The sequence below is a fragment of the Cololabis saira genome, chromosome 9 (assembly GCF_033807715.1).
Source record: "Cololabis saira isolate AMF1-May2022 chromosome 9, fColSai1.1, whole genome shotgun sequence".
Taxonomy (NCBI): domain Eukaryota; kingdom Metazoa; phylum Chordata; class Actinopteri; order Beloniformes; family Belonidae; genus Cololabis; species Cololabis saira.
Window position 1 is genome coordinate 43610602 of NC_084595.1, and position 16311 is coordinate 43626912.

The following is a 16311-nucleotide window of genomic DNA, read 5'->3' on the forward strand; positions in this document are numbered from 1 at the left end:
TTAAACGGTCAAATCATAAAGTTCAGTGTCCTCATCACTTTAATTTCTACAACAAATCCTGTGTTGAAGTCGGACCAAGCTCAAGACTTTTGCAAGCCTTCAAGCTTTGCGGACTGCATTCTTCCACCTCCGCAACATCTCCACACTCCGTCCAGCACTGTCCCAATCCAGCACAGAAATCCTGGTCCACTCATTCATCACATCCCGTATCGATTACTGTAATGCTCTCCTCACTGGCCTCCCAACCAAACTCATCGACAAACTGCAACTCATACAGAACTCGGCCGCCCGGATCATCACCCGCACCAAGTCATCTGACCACATCACCCCCGTTCTTATCCAACTCCACTGGCTCCCAGTCCAATACCGCATCACCTATAAAAACCTCCTCCTCACCCACAAAGCCCTTCACAACCTAGCCCCCACCTACCTCTGTGACCTACTGAAAGAATACACCCCCTCCCGTACCCTCCGCTCAACCTCTGCTGGACTCCTTTACACTCCCACCTCACACCTTAGCACCATGGGTGCCCGAGCTTTCAGTTGCTCGGCACCCAGACTCTGGAACTCCCTCCCCCCACACATAAAACAAATAGACTCCATCACCACATTCAAAACGCAACTCAAAACCCACCTGTTCAAACTTGCCCATTCACTATAACCGGACATCATGCACTACTTCCCACCAGTTTGTTTGTCTACTGTTATATTATTTGTATTATTGCTTTTATGGATGTTTTATTGTATTTTAATTGTAGTTCTTGTTTTTATTATGTAAGGTGACCTTGGGTGACGTGAAAGGCGCCTCCAAATAAAATGAATTATTATTATTATTATTATTATTATTATTATTTCCCCGGCGTAAAAATTAAGTACATATAAATATCAGGAAACTGGATTTGTGGCCAAATATTAATGTCCATGGACCACTGGTTCTTGGTAACTGCACCAAATATTAATGTCCATGGACCACTGGTTCTTGGTAACTGCACCAAATATTAATGTCCATGGACCACTGGTTCTTGGTAACTGTACCAAATATTAATGTCCATGGACCACTGGTTCTTGGTAACTGTACGGGTCACTGTCAAGTCCAACTGACTTTAATTTAAGCCCATAATCGGCTGTTATCCCGTCTTCTCCACAGTTTCTCCTACTAGTTGCAGCTGTGGTCGAGACGGGTCGAGTAGATACTTTTCTGTAACTATTCTGCCGAGGTTCTAAGCGGCTGAGTCAGCTGTATCTGACATCATCACACTACAGGCCACCGATTGGTCGGGGGGTTGGAGTCAGACGTCTGAGTCAGGAGGAGGAAATCAGAGAAAGAGACTCTGACGGATTCTGGTTCATTTTATTCAACCAGCAACGTCAGCAAAAGTCTGTTTCATGATCCAACTCTGAGGTGCAGATGTTCATAAACCTGGTGCTGAGGAGAGAACTAAAAAGGGATCTAGACGGGCGATAAGGAACGACCAGATCTACCAGGAGTTCTGTCTCTTCATAGCTGCTCACGGCTCCAGCTGACTTTTCAGCAGCACAGAGACAAAAATAAAAAGCGTCGCCGCTTGAAGCTTCTCTCACTCTCACTTTTTAACTCGATATCAAACACAAGTCACAGATCCAGCAGCACATCTATCATCTCCTCCAGGTTCTACATCTTTAGTGTTGTTGTCTTCTTAGTTTAGATACACAATCAAATACGTCACAGCAGCTTCACTCCAACCTCCTACTTCTGATCTGGGTATTGAAAAGAAACGAGGGCAAGGCGGGTGGAGCCGGGCTGAGTAGGTACTAGTGGAAAAGCGCCCAAAAGTGTGTGTGTGTGTGTGTGTGTGTGTGTGTGTGTGTGTGTGTGTGTGTGTGTGTGTGTGTGTGTGTGTGTGTGTGTGTGTGTGTGTGTGTGTGTTACCTGCTCTCACACTTCCTGTAGTTGTGGTTGGCGTAGCCACAGTTACCGAAGCGATCTCCTTTGCTGTTGACGTCTAAGAAGCAGTTGAGAGGAGCCGCCTTGGCCTCTGAAAAGCAGGAACAGAAGTGAAGGAATGATGGAAGAGGAGGAGCTGGACTGTGGTGGGAGCAGGACTGTGGTGGGAGCAGGACTGTGGTGGGAGCAGGCGGAGGGACGTACTGGATCCGAACAGGGCCTGGCACTGGCCGTCGCGGTGCTGGCACTTCCCGTTGTAGCAGAAGGCCTGCTGGTTCCTGCACGGCTGCCCGTTCTGAAACGCCACAGCACGGTTCATCAGTGACGGTGAATCTTCCCTCATCTTAATTACTGCAACGTTGTTTGGGCTTCCACACATTCAACATATAATAATAAATTACTGATAATTCAAAAAAGGTTTCTCAGAATGATATCACATGCAAACAGATATGAGCCATCTACTCCCCTTTTCATTAAATATTCATTATTATCCGTCAATAAAATTAACATTTTTCAAACATGTTTATTTATGTTCAAAATTAAAAATTATCTACAAGATCTTCCTTCTTCTTTTCATTATTTCTTTGGTGTTAATTCCGATATTCATTCTTATGCCACAAGGCACAAAGATGATTTTAATTTAGCGTTTTGTAGAACATGTAAACATCAATCTTTCCCCACTTGTGGAATTCACTCAATAAATCTCTTAAATCATCACCATTCTTGCAAATATTCAAAAAACATTTAAAGAACTTTCTTATTGTTTCATCTTTGTAGTGTTTATTATTTAATCTGAGTTACATTTTCTTTTGTGTTTTTTGTTTTTTTACTCCCCCTTGTGTAGCTTTTGTTGTGTTTTTTATTCATATATGGAAAGGATTCTATACAGGACTGTCTCAGAAAATTAGAATATTGTGATAAAGTCCTTTATTTCCTGTAATGCAAAAATGTCACACATTCTGGATTCATTACAAATCAACTGAAATATTGCAAGCCTTTTATTATTTTAATATTGCTGATCATGGTTTACAGCTTAAGAAAACTCAAATATCCTATCTCAAAAAATTTGAATATTCTGGGAATCTTAATCTTAAACTGTAAACCATAATCAGCAATATTAAAATAATAAAAGGCTTGCAATATTTCAGTTGATTTGTAATGAATCCAGAATGTATGACATTTTTTTTTTTTTTTTTTTTTTTTTTTTAAATTGCATTACAGAAAATAAAGAACTTTATCACAATATTCTAATTTTCTGAGACAGTCCTGTATAAGCCACCAGGCTTCTTTCTTCATTGCATGTTATTTCAATGTTTTTACATTTATTGTTCAATTTGTCTTATATTGCTAAATAAATAAACTAAACTAAACTAAAGCTGAAGCCTCCAGACCCGGGGTCCGGGTCCAGACGGGGCCGGGGTCCAGACCCGGGGTCCGGGGTCCAGACGGGGGCCGGGGGTCTCACCTGGACGAAGACGTCGCTCTGGCAGAAGGACGAGGAGCCGTTACAGTACTCTGGTAGATCGCACTCGTCGCTGCTGGAGCGGCACACCGTTCCTCCCGGCAGGTACTACACACACGGAGACACCGGGAACCGCTTTACTTAGCAGCTCTTTTCCCTGGACGGGGTCAAGTGTGAGCCGGTACAGAAGGTTCAGGTTTACCTGACAGTTGTAGCAGCACTCTCCGCTCGCACACTGAGCTCCAGACTTCAGCTTGCAGGTCCGGTACTCACAGCACGGGTCCTGTTCACACTCCTGAACACACAAGCACACGAGGTTGTGGTTTCCTGCCAACATCACACCTCAACTCTTCTCTCGTTGGCTCAGCAAACATCTCAGCACACGTCCTGGAGGACCTTTCTGACGTCCAGTACAACCTCAGTGAACATCACTAGGCTCGTGTTGAAAAGATCGATTTTCCGATTCTAAATCGATTCTCATATACATTTTTTTGTTTATGCCCAAAAAAGGAATGTTTTGTTGGACATGAGCATAATTGGTGCCATGTTTTTGCTTTTAAATATGTTTAAAAGTATGAAAATATATAAAGTTTTCAGTTATAATTGCATAAATTGTCTATATTTCTATATAGTGTCTTGGGGTTACATTTGCATAAAATGCTAATAACCAAATTCTCATAAATGGGAAAAAGTAAAACAGATTTCATCCGTCTCTGTTTCCTCCCTGGATCTGTTTGATAATTCTGACCCACACGATGTTTCTGAAAGCAGTTCTATGAGCATTCTGGGAGCTGATTGGTCCTTACAGCATCATTAGCTGCAATACTTGCTGTTGAATCTCAATATAATACTAGTATTAATATGTTGCAGAACTACAGTCATAATTCATGCAATAGCTGAAAAAACATTTTTAATAACACTAACCCAAATCAATATCGAATCGAATTAAAGCGTGATAATCGGTTCTGAATCTTAAGAATCGGAATCGATCCTTGACATTTGAATCGATCCCCAGCCCTAAACATCAATGCATTGTTTTACACTCTGCAACTATATGTTGCTCCCAAAACAAGAGATAATCATGTGGTCAATACTAAGTACCCCCATTATTCAACTGCTTGTAGATCCCCCAACAGAAGCAATAGCTTCAGTTAGCGGGTCTCACGGGTAGCTGGAGGTCCCAGAACTCATCGCCTTTAAAATCAGTGCTTGAATGGGAAAGAACACGCCTGGCCAAGAGGTTCAGATTACCGACGTCTTGCCAGAACAACAGGTTTCTCCAGGTAAGACTTAACAACAACCTGCTGAAAACTTTCGTGAATGTTTTCTGCTCGTCAAAAGTCTCTCTCACCGTAGAAAGTTGAACTACATTTAGAAACAGCGTTATAACCTTTTCCTGATTGATATGCTGCAAAATGTGCTCCTTTAAAAGATCCCTGCTGATGTTGTTCCCTCTTGGCATTGTGTTAACGTACACCTGAATTCTAAAGACCAGCAAACTGACCAAACATCTGCTTCTATAGAGGTCAGCTTGGTAACCATATACATGATTATGGGATGGGCCCTGTAGCACCCTATAATGTAATCATTTCCTGAAAATGTAATAACCCCTGAAAATGTAATAAAGTTTGCACTTAACTCAATCGAAAATGTAATAAAACACAATAATGTAATAAATTCACCAATAATGTAATAAAATATCCTGACAGATATTGTAATAACATTTTTACCGATAATGTAATACCTTATTACGTTATTGGGAATTTATTACATTTTCAGGTGGGTCTTTTTTTTTTTTTTTTCCAAAACTGATAATGTAATACTTGACAAATAATGTAATATATATGTTCATTTTCAGTCCAGAGTTCTACATTTTGTGTTTTAAGTATCTAAGAATGTTATATACGCTGGATTTGAAACAACTTAATGACTATTGGGTTAAATTGCAGAGTTTGAATACCCTGTAATAAATTCCCAATAACGTAATAAGGTATTACATTATTGGTAAAAATCTTATTACAATATCAGTCAGGATATTTTATTACATTATTGGGGAAGTTATTACATTATTGGGTTTTATTACATTTTCGATTGAGTTAAGTGCAAATTGTATTACATTTTCAGGCGTTATTACATTTTCAAGAAATTATTACATTACAGGACTGTCTCAGAAAATTAGAATATTGTGATAAAGCTCTTTATTTTCTGTAATGCAAAAATGTCATACATTCTGGATTCATTACAAATCAACTGAAATATTGCAAGCCTTTTATTATTTTAATATTGCTGATCATGGCTTACAGCTTAAGAAAACTCAAATATCCTATCTCAAAAAAATTGAATATTCTGAGAATCTTAATCTTAAACTGTAAGCCATAATCAGCAATATTCAAATAATAAAAGGCTTGCAATATTTCAGTTGATTTGTAATGAATCCAGAATGTATGACATTTTTGTTTTTTTAATTGCATTACAGAAAATAAAGAACTTTATCACAATATTGTAATTTTCAGGGACAGTCCTGTATAGGGTGCTACAGGCCCTATCACAGCTGGAAGAGTGAAGCAGCTGACCTTCTCCGATCCACAGTCGCACTCCTCGCCGACGTCCACCAGGCCGTTCCCGCAGTAGGGGGCGCTGTAGGCCTCGTCGGGCCGGGGCACGTTCAGGAGACACGAGCCTCCCACCAGCAGCATCTTCTCGAAGTCGTCGGCGCTGCAGCTGCTGAAGTTTTTGGAGCCTCTGCAGAGGGAGAGGAGCGGTTAGACGTGAGCGGCGTGGGGTCCTGGCGTGGACCTGGGGCGGTGGACGGGGCTCTCACGTGGCTCCGGAGTTCATGATGCAGGCCGAGCCGGGGCAGCTGCACTGGCGTCCGTCGTCGTGGTTCATCCCCAGGTTGTGACCCAGCTCGTGAGCCACAATGGAGGCAAACGAGTTGACCCTGTTGTTGGAGAACTGAGAGGAGAAGAGCAGAACGTTTCTGAACGAGGTCTCACGACCAGTCAAGTTTAGTTATTCATCTGATACTTGGGTGTACGGAAGACTATTAGGGCCAGGCAGGAGAAAAATAAAAATAATATTTTAGAGGAGGAAGATTTTTTTTTTTCATTATGCACTTCGAAATCGAAATGTCGAGATTAATGTTGAAATACAATTTCAAGAATAAAGTCGAAATTTCGAGAATAAAATTGAAATACAATTTGGTGAATAAAGTGTAAATGTCTCCTCTGGCCCATCAAATCCAGTTAGAGTGACTGACAGCTCTGCAGCAGCAGCCGTAAATAACTAACTAACTTACATCCTTGGAGTGGAACGTTAAGGGGACATTTATGAAGTTATGCAACTGCATGTGTGATATGTGTTTCAAATCATCAATCAAAACTTCATTCACAAAATGTTGACTTTTTTCCTCAACATTTTGACTTTTTATCTCAAAATTTTGACTTTTTTCTCGAATTGCATAATGAAAAAAAAAAATTCCCCTAAAATATTTGTTTCCTGCCTGGCCCTAATACTCTTCTGTAAAGTGTTTATGACCAATGATCCGTCCTGTTGGACACATGCAGGTGCTCATCTACGCCAGCAGGTGGCAGAGTTGGGTTAAAACTCAACTTGAAATCTCCAGCTCAGAACGACGTAAGAGTATTAGGGCCAGGCATAAAATAAAAATAATATTTTTAGAGGAGGAAAATATTTTTTAATTATGCACTTTGAGAAAAAAGTCAAAATGTCGAGAAAAAAGTCGAGATTAATGTTGAGATACAATTTCGAGAAAAAAAGTCGAAATGTCGAGAAAAAAGTCAAAATTTCGTGAATAAAGTTGAAATGTTGAGAAAAAAGGTGAAATTTCGACTTTATTCTTGAAATTGCATTTCAACATTATTCTCGACATTTCAACTTTCGAAGTGCACAATAAAAAAAAAATCTTCCCCTCTCAAATATTTTTTCTCCTGCATGGCCCTAATGCTCTTCCATACAGAACAAGCTGGGACGATATGCAACACTCTCTCTGAAACTCTCCAATATTCTCTACAGAGGGCAGGATGGGACTGAAGACAAGTCAGGACTGAAGACAGGTCAGTTCGGTACCCAGGTCCTCCCGGTTGTGTCCAGAACATGACATGATCTGTTTAAAACGCCTGATCTTTCTTCCACCTCTTGATTTGTATTTGAAATTAAGCTGAAAACAGAAGCGTCCTGGTTGGTGCTGTGTGACGGGTGGCGGGGCGGCGGGGCAGCGTACCGCGTTGATCCCTCCTCCGTGGCTCCTGGAGCAGACGGTGGACACATAGGCCATTCCTGCCGTCGACCCGAAGCTCTTCTTCCTGCAGGGACCCCAGGATCACGTGTTACCAAGGGTTACCGGTCTTTGTACGTTTATAGAATAGCGTACCGTACCGTATAGAAACGCAATTCTCCTCAGTTGTGTGAAATAAGACCTGGAAACAGGCATTGTGGCATGGAATTGTCAAATTGGTTTAATCACCGTACGAATTGTTACAGATTACTTTTGTAATACTGTATTTGACCCGGTCTTTGTACGTTTTCACCGTATAGAAACGTAATTCTTGCCATTTTAAGAATGAGATGTACCTGCTGGATCTACTGCCCTTACTTTTTAACAACTTGTGCTTTTTATTATTTTACCTCTTTTCTTATCATTTTATTTCATTGTATTTGTTATTTACTGTTTAATTGTGTCTTGCCGCTTTTAATGTTGATGTAAAGCACTTTGAACTACCTTGTGTTGAATTGTGTTGTACAAATAAACTTGCCTTGCCACACAACCTCCAGAAATGTCATGAACTCATCATAAACTCTTGTGGACACTAAATGTGTGTTGTTATTTTTCTGGGTCTGCCCTACACTCCCTCATCGATGGGCGTGAACATGTTCTCCATGAGCAGCGTGTGATGTTCTGAGCGGGTACTGACAGGATGAGCTGTGCCGAGTCGTGGCGGCGGCGGGGGACCAGGCTCTTCTCCCTCCACTGAGTGAAGCGACTCAGCACTTCTCCAGCTCCTCCCTCGGTGCTGATCAGGTTCTGCTGGGTCCAGATCTCCAGACCGACCAGGACCACCCGAATGTTCAGCTGCACGTAGATCTGCATCGACAGGGACACAAACACACTGGAGCTTCAGCGCATCTCGCCATCGTCATAGCAACCAGGTCACTTTAAAACAAGAGTCTGCGGCAGCAACAAAAACTTCCTGTCTTTTAAACTTCACCACATTTGTTCATGAGCTGGAAGCTCTGCAAGCCTCCTGGAATCCGACCAATCAGAAAACACCTGGGGCCGGATTCACAAAACATTCTTAAGAAAAAAAATCTTCTTAAGTGTCATTTTTTTTCTTAAGTTCAGTCTTAAGAAGAAAAAAGAGAAGAAGTCATATTCTCCAAAAATGATCTTAAGTATTTTCTCAACTTTCTTCTTAAGTTTCTTCTTAAGAAAAAACTTAAGAATAAATGGTATTCTTGAAATAAAAGTTCTCAAATTTGTTCTTGACTTTTTTCTTAACTTTAAGACAACCTTGACCTGTCTTAAAATTTCTTCTGTGAAAAGGTAACACTCTAATATCACCTTTTTCAACACATTTGCACAAACAAAGACCCGCAATATTTTGGAGCGATGTATCGGTGTAGTGAAGAAACTGAATATAATGAAATGAATAATAATAATATAAATATAATATAATATAATTCTGGGATACTTGGCTGCTACTGCTGTGTGAACGGTCTGCTGAAGCGGCTACTGAATCGCTCATTTAGTATGCAGTATACAGTACATACTGATGCAGTATGTAGCATGTAGTACTTAGTATGCCATTTCGGATACAGCCATATTTTAAGAAGTTCTTAAGTAGGAAAAATAGGAAATTCGTAAGAAATGACAGTTCTTAAGACGGTTCTTAAGAAAATATTGAGGAATTGCACTTAAGAACTTTCTTATGAACTTCTTAATTTTAGATCTTAAGACATTTCTTAAGATCGTTCTTAAGAACATATTGGTGAATCCGGCCCCAGATCTCCAGGAGAAGCCTCTTTTTTCTCTCTTTGTTGTTCTGAAGTAATCCGGAGCTGCTGCAGTCATGCTGGCCGGGAAGATGCTCCAGGGTACCAGAGGCTGGAATTATGTAGCTCACGCTTTATTTAGTTGTAAGGGGCAGGCTGGTTCTGGTGGGGAGAACCCCAGAACCAGGTTCACCCTGGTTTCCTGGACCAGGGGTCTCATGTTCGAAACGTGCGTGGATTTCAACGTGAATCCGTGCGTGGAATTCTTGCATACGCTAAAAAAAAAATTCATATGTTCAAAACTGTGCGTACTTCCAAATCCACGCAGGTTTCTTTGAACATCTCAATCAGAGTGGAATTGAGCGCAAATGCGGTAGCACAACTCTCCTCCCCGTCTCCTTCCTCATGTATATATATTTGAATATGATAATGAAGAGAATTATCCATTAAAAACCGCTCATCCTAACAAGGAACTTGCAAAAACAAGTAAAACTAATTAAAAAAAACATTGGCTGTGAGCTGGAGACAGTCCTATCAAAAGTTGAGGCCTGGAAAAAATAATTTATTTGGAGGCATTTCTTCCGATTTAAGCTGCATTGCACTATGGGGATTGCAGTTCTTTGCTTTGTGCTTTGCGTTCCGTGAAGAGTTTTGATATTATGATCGTAAGGATTTGTGAATGTTTATGGGCAGCGTTAGTGCATCATTACACTCTGCTTTTCTTGTTTGTATTTTAAGAACCAACACCAGAACTAAAAAGCGACACTACGTAACTTTTCCACCTTAATATCATATTTCCAGAGTCATTGTGATGGTACATCAACTTCCAACAGGTTTAATGAACCTCTGTCATGGTCTGAGGGGTCTGTATCACCTTCACTGGCACTATGTAACTTTGAGGTGCATGGTAGGAACCCTGCCACACTAAAAAACTACAAATCTTTACGGCTTTGACTGCTTTACGGCATACGTCGCTTCCCCCTCCTTCCCGATTCGTAGTCGAGACGAAAATGGGCGGGGCTTGGAGCGCAGAGCTCAGGACGAGCTGGTAACCTGTTGCTGCGTTGTGGCTGCAGCAGCTCCACACAACAGACGTGGGGAAAAGATCAATAATGGTTTAACTTTTCACCGCTTTCCTGCTCGGAGGCAGAACCACGGAGGCCGGCCAATTATCTGAGATAACAAATTAAAAGAGTAAGAGAGTCGTCGGCTCGGTTGGATCGCGGCTGTAACGAGTCCGACCAAACATAACGTTCCTCAGTAAACAAACAAACACGCACACAGACGGGCCTCGGATCAAAACACGGGTTTATTAAACCACAAACAAACACTCACAGACCGGGGCCGGATCATTCAAATGGGTTTTATTCCCCACTTCTCCAGCTAAGCTGCCAAACACTCCTAAACAAGGTAGTAAGACGGTGGTTCTGCAGAACTGCGGCAGTAAATCCTTCTAAAGAGTGGCGCTCCGACGAGAAGCTCCATTCTTTAGGGATTTCATATGGATCCAGACCGTTAATAATCATTATTTTCTCCATATACCGCTCCCTGGCTTCCTTGTTTAAGGTATCCCGGTAAATTCCAGTTCCTTTCCAGCAGTTTAACATCTTTTTTTTTGCGTTCCGTCTGTTCACTTGGTGAAACAGAAAAGCGTCCCGTCTTCTATCAAAACAAATGCAGCGACGGGACAGGAGTTTTCCGGCAGTACGCGCTGGTGCTCATGGGAAACGTAGTGTTCTTTCTGGTAAAGCACTACTGCTTTTGTCCAAAAGATGCCGCCAAACTCAGAAAAGCTGAAAAGTTACGTTGTGCTGCTTTAAGTTGGTGGATGAAAAACGGCTTCTCGTTCCGCTTTATTGTCACGCGTATTATATACTGACGGATTAAGACCAATGTACACGTTTATTGAGTCTTACACACTGTGAATGACCGCGATCACCTCTATCATAAGTAGGTATAACAATATGAACAATATAAACTTATATTTAAAACGGGATTATCGAGGCGCAAACGTGAGAAATAAAGAGCAAAGTTGCTGTAACTCGGAGCTTTGCATCCGCAGGAGGAGAGACCGGTCTAGGTCCCGGTCCATCACCGGGTTCCATTGTTGAGCTTCTGCCTTTAGTTGTTTGTTCAGATCATGTGGTTGATTGTGAGATTGTTGCAGTTGCACTTGTGTGTAAGTTATTTGGTAATGTGGGGACTGTGTCTTTGATCTGGAGGCCAGAGCAGGATGACGAGCGCTGACGCTCCTCTGGTCACGTGTGTGTGGGCGGCCGTGTACTTACACCGTCTATCAGGTTGGCCAGAAGAACCATCTCCTCCCTCACCGCCGTGGCATTCCTGTTCATGTAGATGTACTGAAGAGAGAAGTGAACACATGATTACAGAGTGAATCAGCTTCCTCTCTGGGAGGAAGTGCTGGGTCAGCAGCAGGAGACGGCTCCGCCAGCACATCCAGGAATGTGTGTGTGTTTGTGGGTCTCACTCTGTCGTAGTCCACCACCAGCAGCAGCTCCACGTAGTGGGTCTTATGGAGCACGGCCCGCTTCACCTGCAAACACACCACCGTTAGTGAAGACCTGAAACACGGAAAACCACACCGAGTGGGGCGCTGCCCTGGAGACGGCTGTCAATACACACACTCACGCTGTAGATAAACAATACACACACTCACGCTGTAGATAAACAATACACACTCTCACGCTGTAGATAAACAATAAACACATTCACGCTGTAAATAAACACATTCACTCTGTAAATAAACAATAAACACATTCACGCTGTAAATAAACAATAAACACATTCACTCTATAAATAAACACATTCAGCTGTAAATAAACAATACACACATTCACATTGTAAATAAACACATTCACGCTTTTAAATAAACAATTTCACGCTGTAAATAAACATTCACTCTGTAAATAAACATTCACGCTGTAAATAAACACATTCACTCTGTAAATAAACACATTCATGCTGTAAATAAACAATGTCAAGCTGCAAATAAACACATTTTCGCTGTAAATAAAAACACATTCATGCTGTAAATAAACCCATTACCTCTTAAATAAACAAAATAATACTCATAGTCTGTTATTGCTATATAAGCTGATATTTACTTGCAAATGTAAGTTTTATCAATAATGATGTAGATACTTTATATCAATTTCCTTCCAAATCAATTTCCCTACGCGGATTAATAAAGTATTTTGAATTGAACTGAAATAATGATAATATAATAATATATAATGATAATAATTCCTTCTCAGACTTGTGTGAGTAAAGAAATGTCCCCTCAGCATTTATCAGACTGGATGATTATCTTTAGATTTTTCCATTAATCAGTTCTAGTGGAACAAATAGGATCATCACTTCCGTGTACAATGCGTCTCCATGGTGAATCTGTATAGTCCAAGTCTGGACCAAGTCAGGACACCGGTCCTGAAACAGTATACTCAAAAAGTATACTTAAGTTCAGCACACTTTTGAGTAAATATCAGTCGTGTGCATTAATTGGGACGTACTACTCAGAGCCACACGGCACTTCCTGCCGTTGGGAGGGGTTGTTACCATGGTAACAACTCCTGTCACAGCAGCAGTAGCAGCACCACCGCTCTTACCTGTTTATCCTGGCCCAAACAAGATGACATTTTATATTATTATTATTATTATATACGAATATTATAATCTTAATATTCAATTCAATTCATATTTATTTCGAGCAATACAACATAACATAATTGACCTGCGTGCAACAGAAAATTAAACAAATACCTTTATCAGGTTTATCAGGTGCAGATTTAAAATACAAATTAACTCGTCAACACTCGAAAGGGAGTGGGAAGAAGAAAATGTATTTAATCCCACCCCTGTTTCTCATTAACAACTTGAGAGATTTTTTTTAAGGCTTCCTCCTGTCTCAACATTTGAACCAAAACAATGAACAAAAGACCTATATCAAATTATAATAAAAATTATTCTACAGTTCACCTCACCTAAATTTACACACATTGTGGTCATGAAATGCAGATGCATTTCATGACCACAATACGCGCAAATCCATATTATATAATAATATTATGATACTTAATATTACACTTATGATGTATCTGCATAGCACTTAGCAACCAAACATTGCTGCATTGCATTGTGGGAAGTTTCTGCTTAGCTAGTGTCTGGAATGAGTATGGATAGTACATACTATTGAGTACGTACTAATGTTTCGGACGCACTAAAAAATCTCACATACTGTTTTTGCTACTCATTAGGGTGGAAGTAGGGAATTTCAGACGGAGCTTGTGTGTGTGTGTGTGTGTGTGTGTGTGTGTGTGTGTGTGTGTGTGTGTGTGTGTGTGTGTGTGTGTGTGTGTGTGTGTGTGTGTGGACCATGGATGTATTATAGAACTGGATGGGACACTGAAAATGGCCGCCCATTCATTTCAATGCATTTTGCTCAGCCAGCGCATACGACGAAAAAGTTCCTGACTTCCGGGTTTACTTCCACGTTATCTGGCCCATAGAGCATGCGCAGTTGAGTCACCTCCCATGATGCTCTGGGGCCTCCCATCATGCCCCGGGGCAATGCCGCGAGTATTAATATAATATGTATTAATATAATATATTAATTCATGTATATTATTACATGTATATTATTGCATATATTATTAATGTATTAATATAATATAATTACATAATATGTATTAATATAAACATCCGTGGAATGCACGGACACGGCTGTGACGTCAGCCGTGACGTCACGCCCAGAAAGAGACTTTTCTTTGACTTTTCTGGCCGTTATAAAACATTTTTGACGGATATAAAGTCCATAACTTAAAAATATAGAATACAAAGATTAGTAATTGCCGGTGATTACAGCTGGAGGTTCCTGTGAACAGTTTTAGAGGCTTCTCTTTTACTATTGCGGTCTATGGGAAAAAAGCTTTCTGGGCCCATGGGATTTTTTGTTGCAGTACCGCGGCTGGCCACTGGAAAAAAACGGCGTGCCTTCTGAGCGCGAGATTCGGGGGCTGGTGTGGACTCACCCTGCTGTGCTGTCGGTACAGGCTCTCCTCAGGTCTGTACTGAGCATGCTCCGTGGCCTCTGTGTGCTCATGCTCGTGGTGAGGGGTTTCACAGCCGAGGGGCTGTGATGTCACATCCTGCAGGCGGTACACCAGGTGCTGGTCGGGGGCGGAGTCTAACGGTTCGATCCCGTAGCTGTCGTCAGCGAGATGCACCACTCCTCTGAGGAAACAGAGTCAGACCCAGGACGTCAGTGACGGACAGACCGAACAGACCGGAGAAGCCGACCTGAGAGCTCACAGAACCACAACCCAAACCGGCACAAGAACCCTCACGTTTGGAACGTCAACAGTAGTGTGATCAACGTTAAAATGAAAACATGGATCGCTGGATTACGAAAGTCAGACCCATCAAAGTGACCCGGTTGAGGTTCAGAGGTTTTTCTTGCTTCTCACTCAATTATTTGCCCTCACAGAGAAAAATAAAGATACCTAACTAAACTAATGTTAGGATTTTATGAAATTGTTAAAAGTATGAGGGTTTTTAAACAGAAGATTGTACACTGATGGTTGCTCTCAGTGCAGAACCACCTCCTGTTTTCATGATTAGACTGATTATCTGAGTTCTTCTTTAGGGGAGGACGGTGAAGAGGAACGGATGGTTAAGATTGATGGTTCCCCTCCTGTTTTTCTCTGGGTTTTGGTTGTCGTAGATCTTTGCTGGGTTGGCATGTCAGATTAGAGATAAACAGAAAATATATGGCTGAAAGTGTGACATGTTTAAGTTTCTTTCACTGCATTCGGCCTCCCAGATAATATTCAACAGATAAGGTTCTGCTCCTATAACGTACAAAACACCTCCCTTTTCAGTATAAATAGGACTGGATTGATGACCACAGTGGGCATTTCTCTCCTACATCTGTGGTTTGAGAAAAGTTTAAAACCTCCAGCTGGAAAACATTGTGCATGATATAATAAAAGCTTGAATTAACTCTGATTCGGTTCCCTGGTTTTCTTATGGTGCACCAGACATGAGGATCTTTCATTAATATAATATCATACAATATAATGATAATATTAATTGTATCATTTTACTCGACAGAGCCTTTGAAACTCAAGCAAACCCAGATTGAACCCTGGAGGAGACTCCGACTCCCATGATGCACTGGGCTCTGTTCTCACTGCGTGCTGGAGTGGCTGTGAAGCGTGAAGTGTGCGTGTTACCTGAGGCCGCCGCAGATGCTCATGGCCACAGACGAGCCCTCCACGCCTTGGACGAAGCCCTGGTACTGGCAGTGGTTCTGGAAGACAGAGGAGGGTGAGGTGACACCAGCAGGGGGCGCTGCAGACGCCAGACCAGCAGAACAACCAGCTACAGACCCAGGGAGCTGATCAGCTGATCACCGAGCTTTACAAACACTTCCTGTGTGTGTGTGTGTGTGTGTGTGTGTGTGTGTGTGTGTGTGTGTGTGTGTGTGATCAGAGAAACATAATCATTCCCCAACATCTCTCTTCCTCAGAGTTCATGCTTGGTTTGTTTCTGCTGGACACACAAAGACATCACTGACATCAAATCATCATCAGATCAATAAGTGTCAGCCTTCTGATCATTCCCAGGGCCCGGCTTGTGACCAAAGGTGTTCCAGCTTTTGCAGTGCGGGCCCCCAAACTTTGGAACTCTTTACCTGCTGAGATCAGGTCGGCTAAATCCCCCACTGCTTTTTAGAAAAGCTTTCATTGTGGTGTGAATATTGTTATTAATTTTAGACTTGGTTATTGCTGTCCTGTGTTCTTATCCACTATGCACTGTATTTTTATCTTGATGCATTTTATTGTGAACTTGTTCATTCTGCAGATCACTAACTGGAACTTGAACTGTTCAGATT

At 41.5% G+C, this 16311-nt stretch overlaps 1 protein-coding gene across 4 annotated transcripts in view; it reads right to left on the reverse strand.

Moving 5' to 3' along the window:
- Nucleotides 1–16311, reverse strand: part of adam9 (ADAM metallopeptidase domain 9) — a 62121-nt gene that overhangs the window by 15823 nt on the left and 29987 nt on the right. For all 4 annotated transcript variants that reach the window (XM_061729648.1, XM_061729645.1, XM_061729647.1 and 1 more), the window contains 12 exons: nucleotides 15650–15726; nucleotides 14447–14648; nucleotides 11887–11952; nucleotides 11687–11758; nucleotides 8321–8490; nucleotides 7630–7711; nucleotides 6208–6341; nucleotides 5960–6128; nucleotides 3589–3681; nucleotides 3390–3494; nucleotides 2129–2219; nucleotides 1910–2015 (listed from right to left, as the gene is read on the reverse strand). In XM_061729648.1, coding sequence (XP_061585632.1) covers nucleotides 1910–2015; nucleotides 2129–2219; nucleotides 3390–3494; nucleotides 3589–3681; nucleotides 5960–6128; nucleotides 6208–6341; nucleotides 7630–7711; nucleotides 8321–8490; nucleotides 11687–11758; nucleotides 11887–11952; nucleotides 14447–14648; nucleotides 15650–15726 — 1367 coding nt within the window. The remainder of the gene's footprint in view (nucleotides 1–1909; nucleotides 2016–2128; nucleotides 2220–3389; nucleotides 3495–3588; nucleotides 3682–5959; nucleotides 6129–6207; nucleotides 6342–7629; nucleotides 7712–8320; nucleotides 8491–11686; nucleotides 11759–11886; nucleotides 11953–14446; nucleotides 14649–15649; nucleotides 15727–16311) is intronic.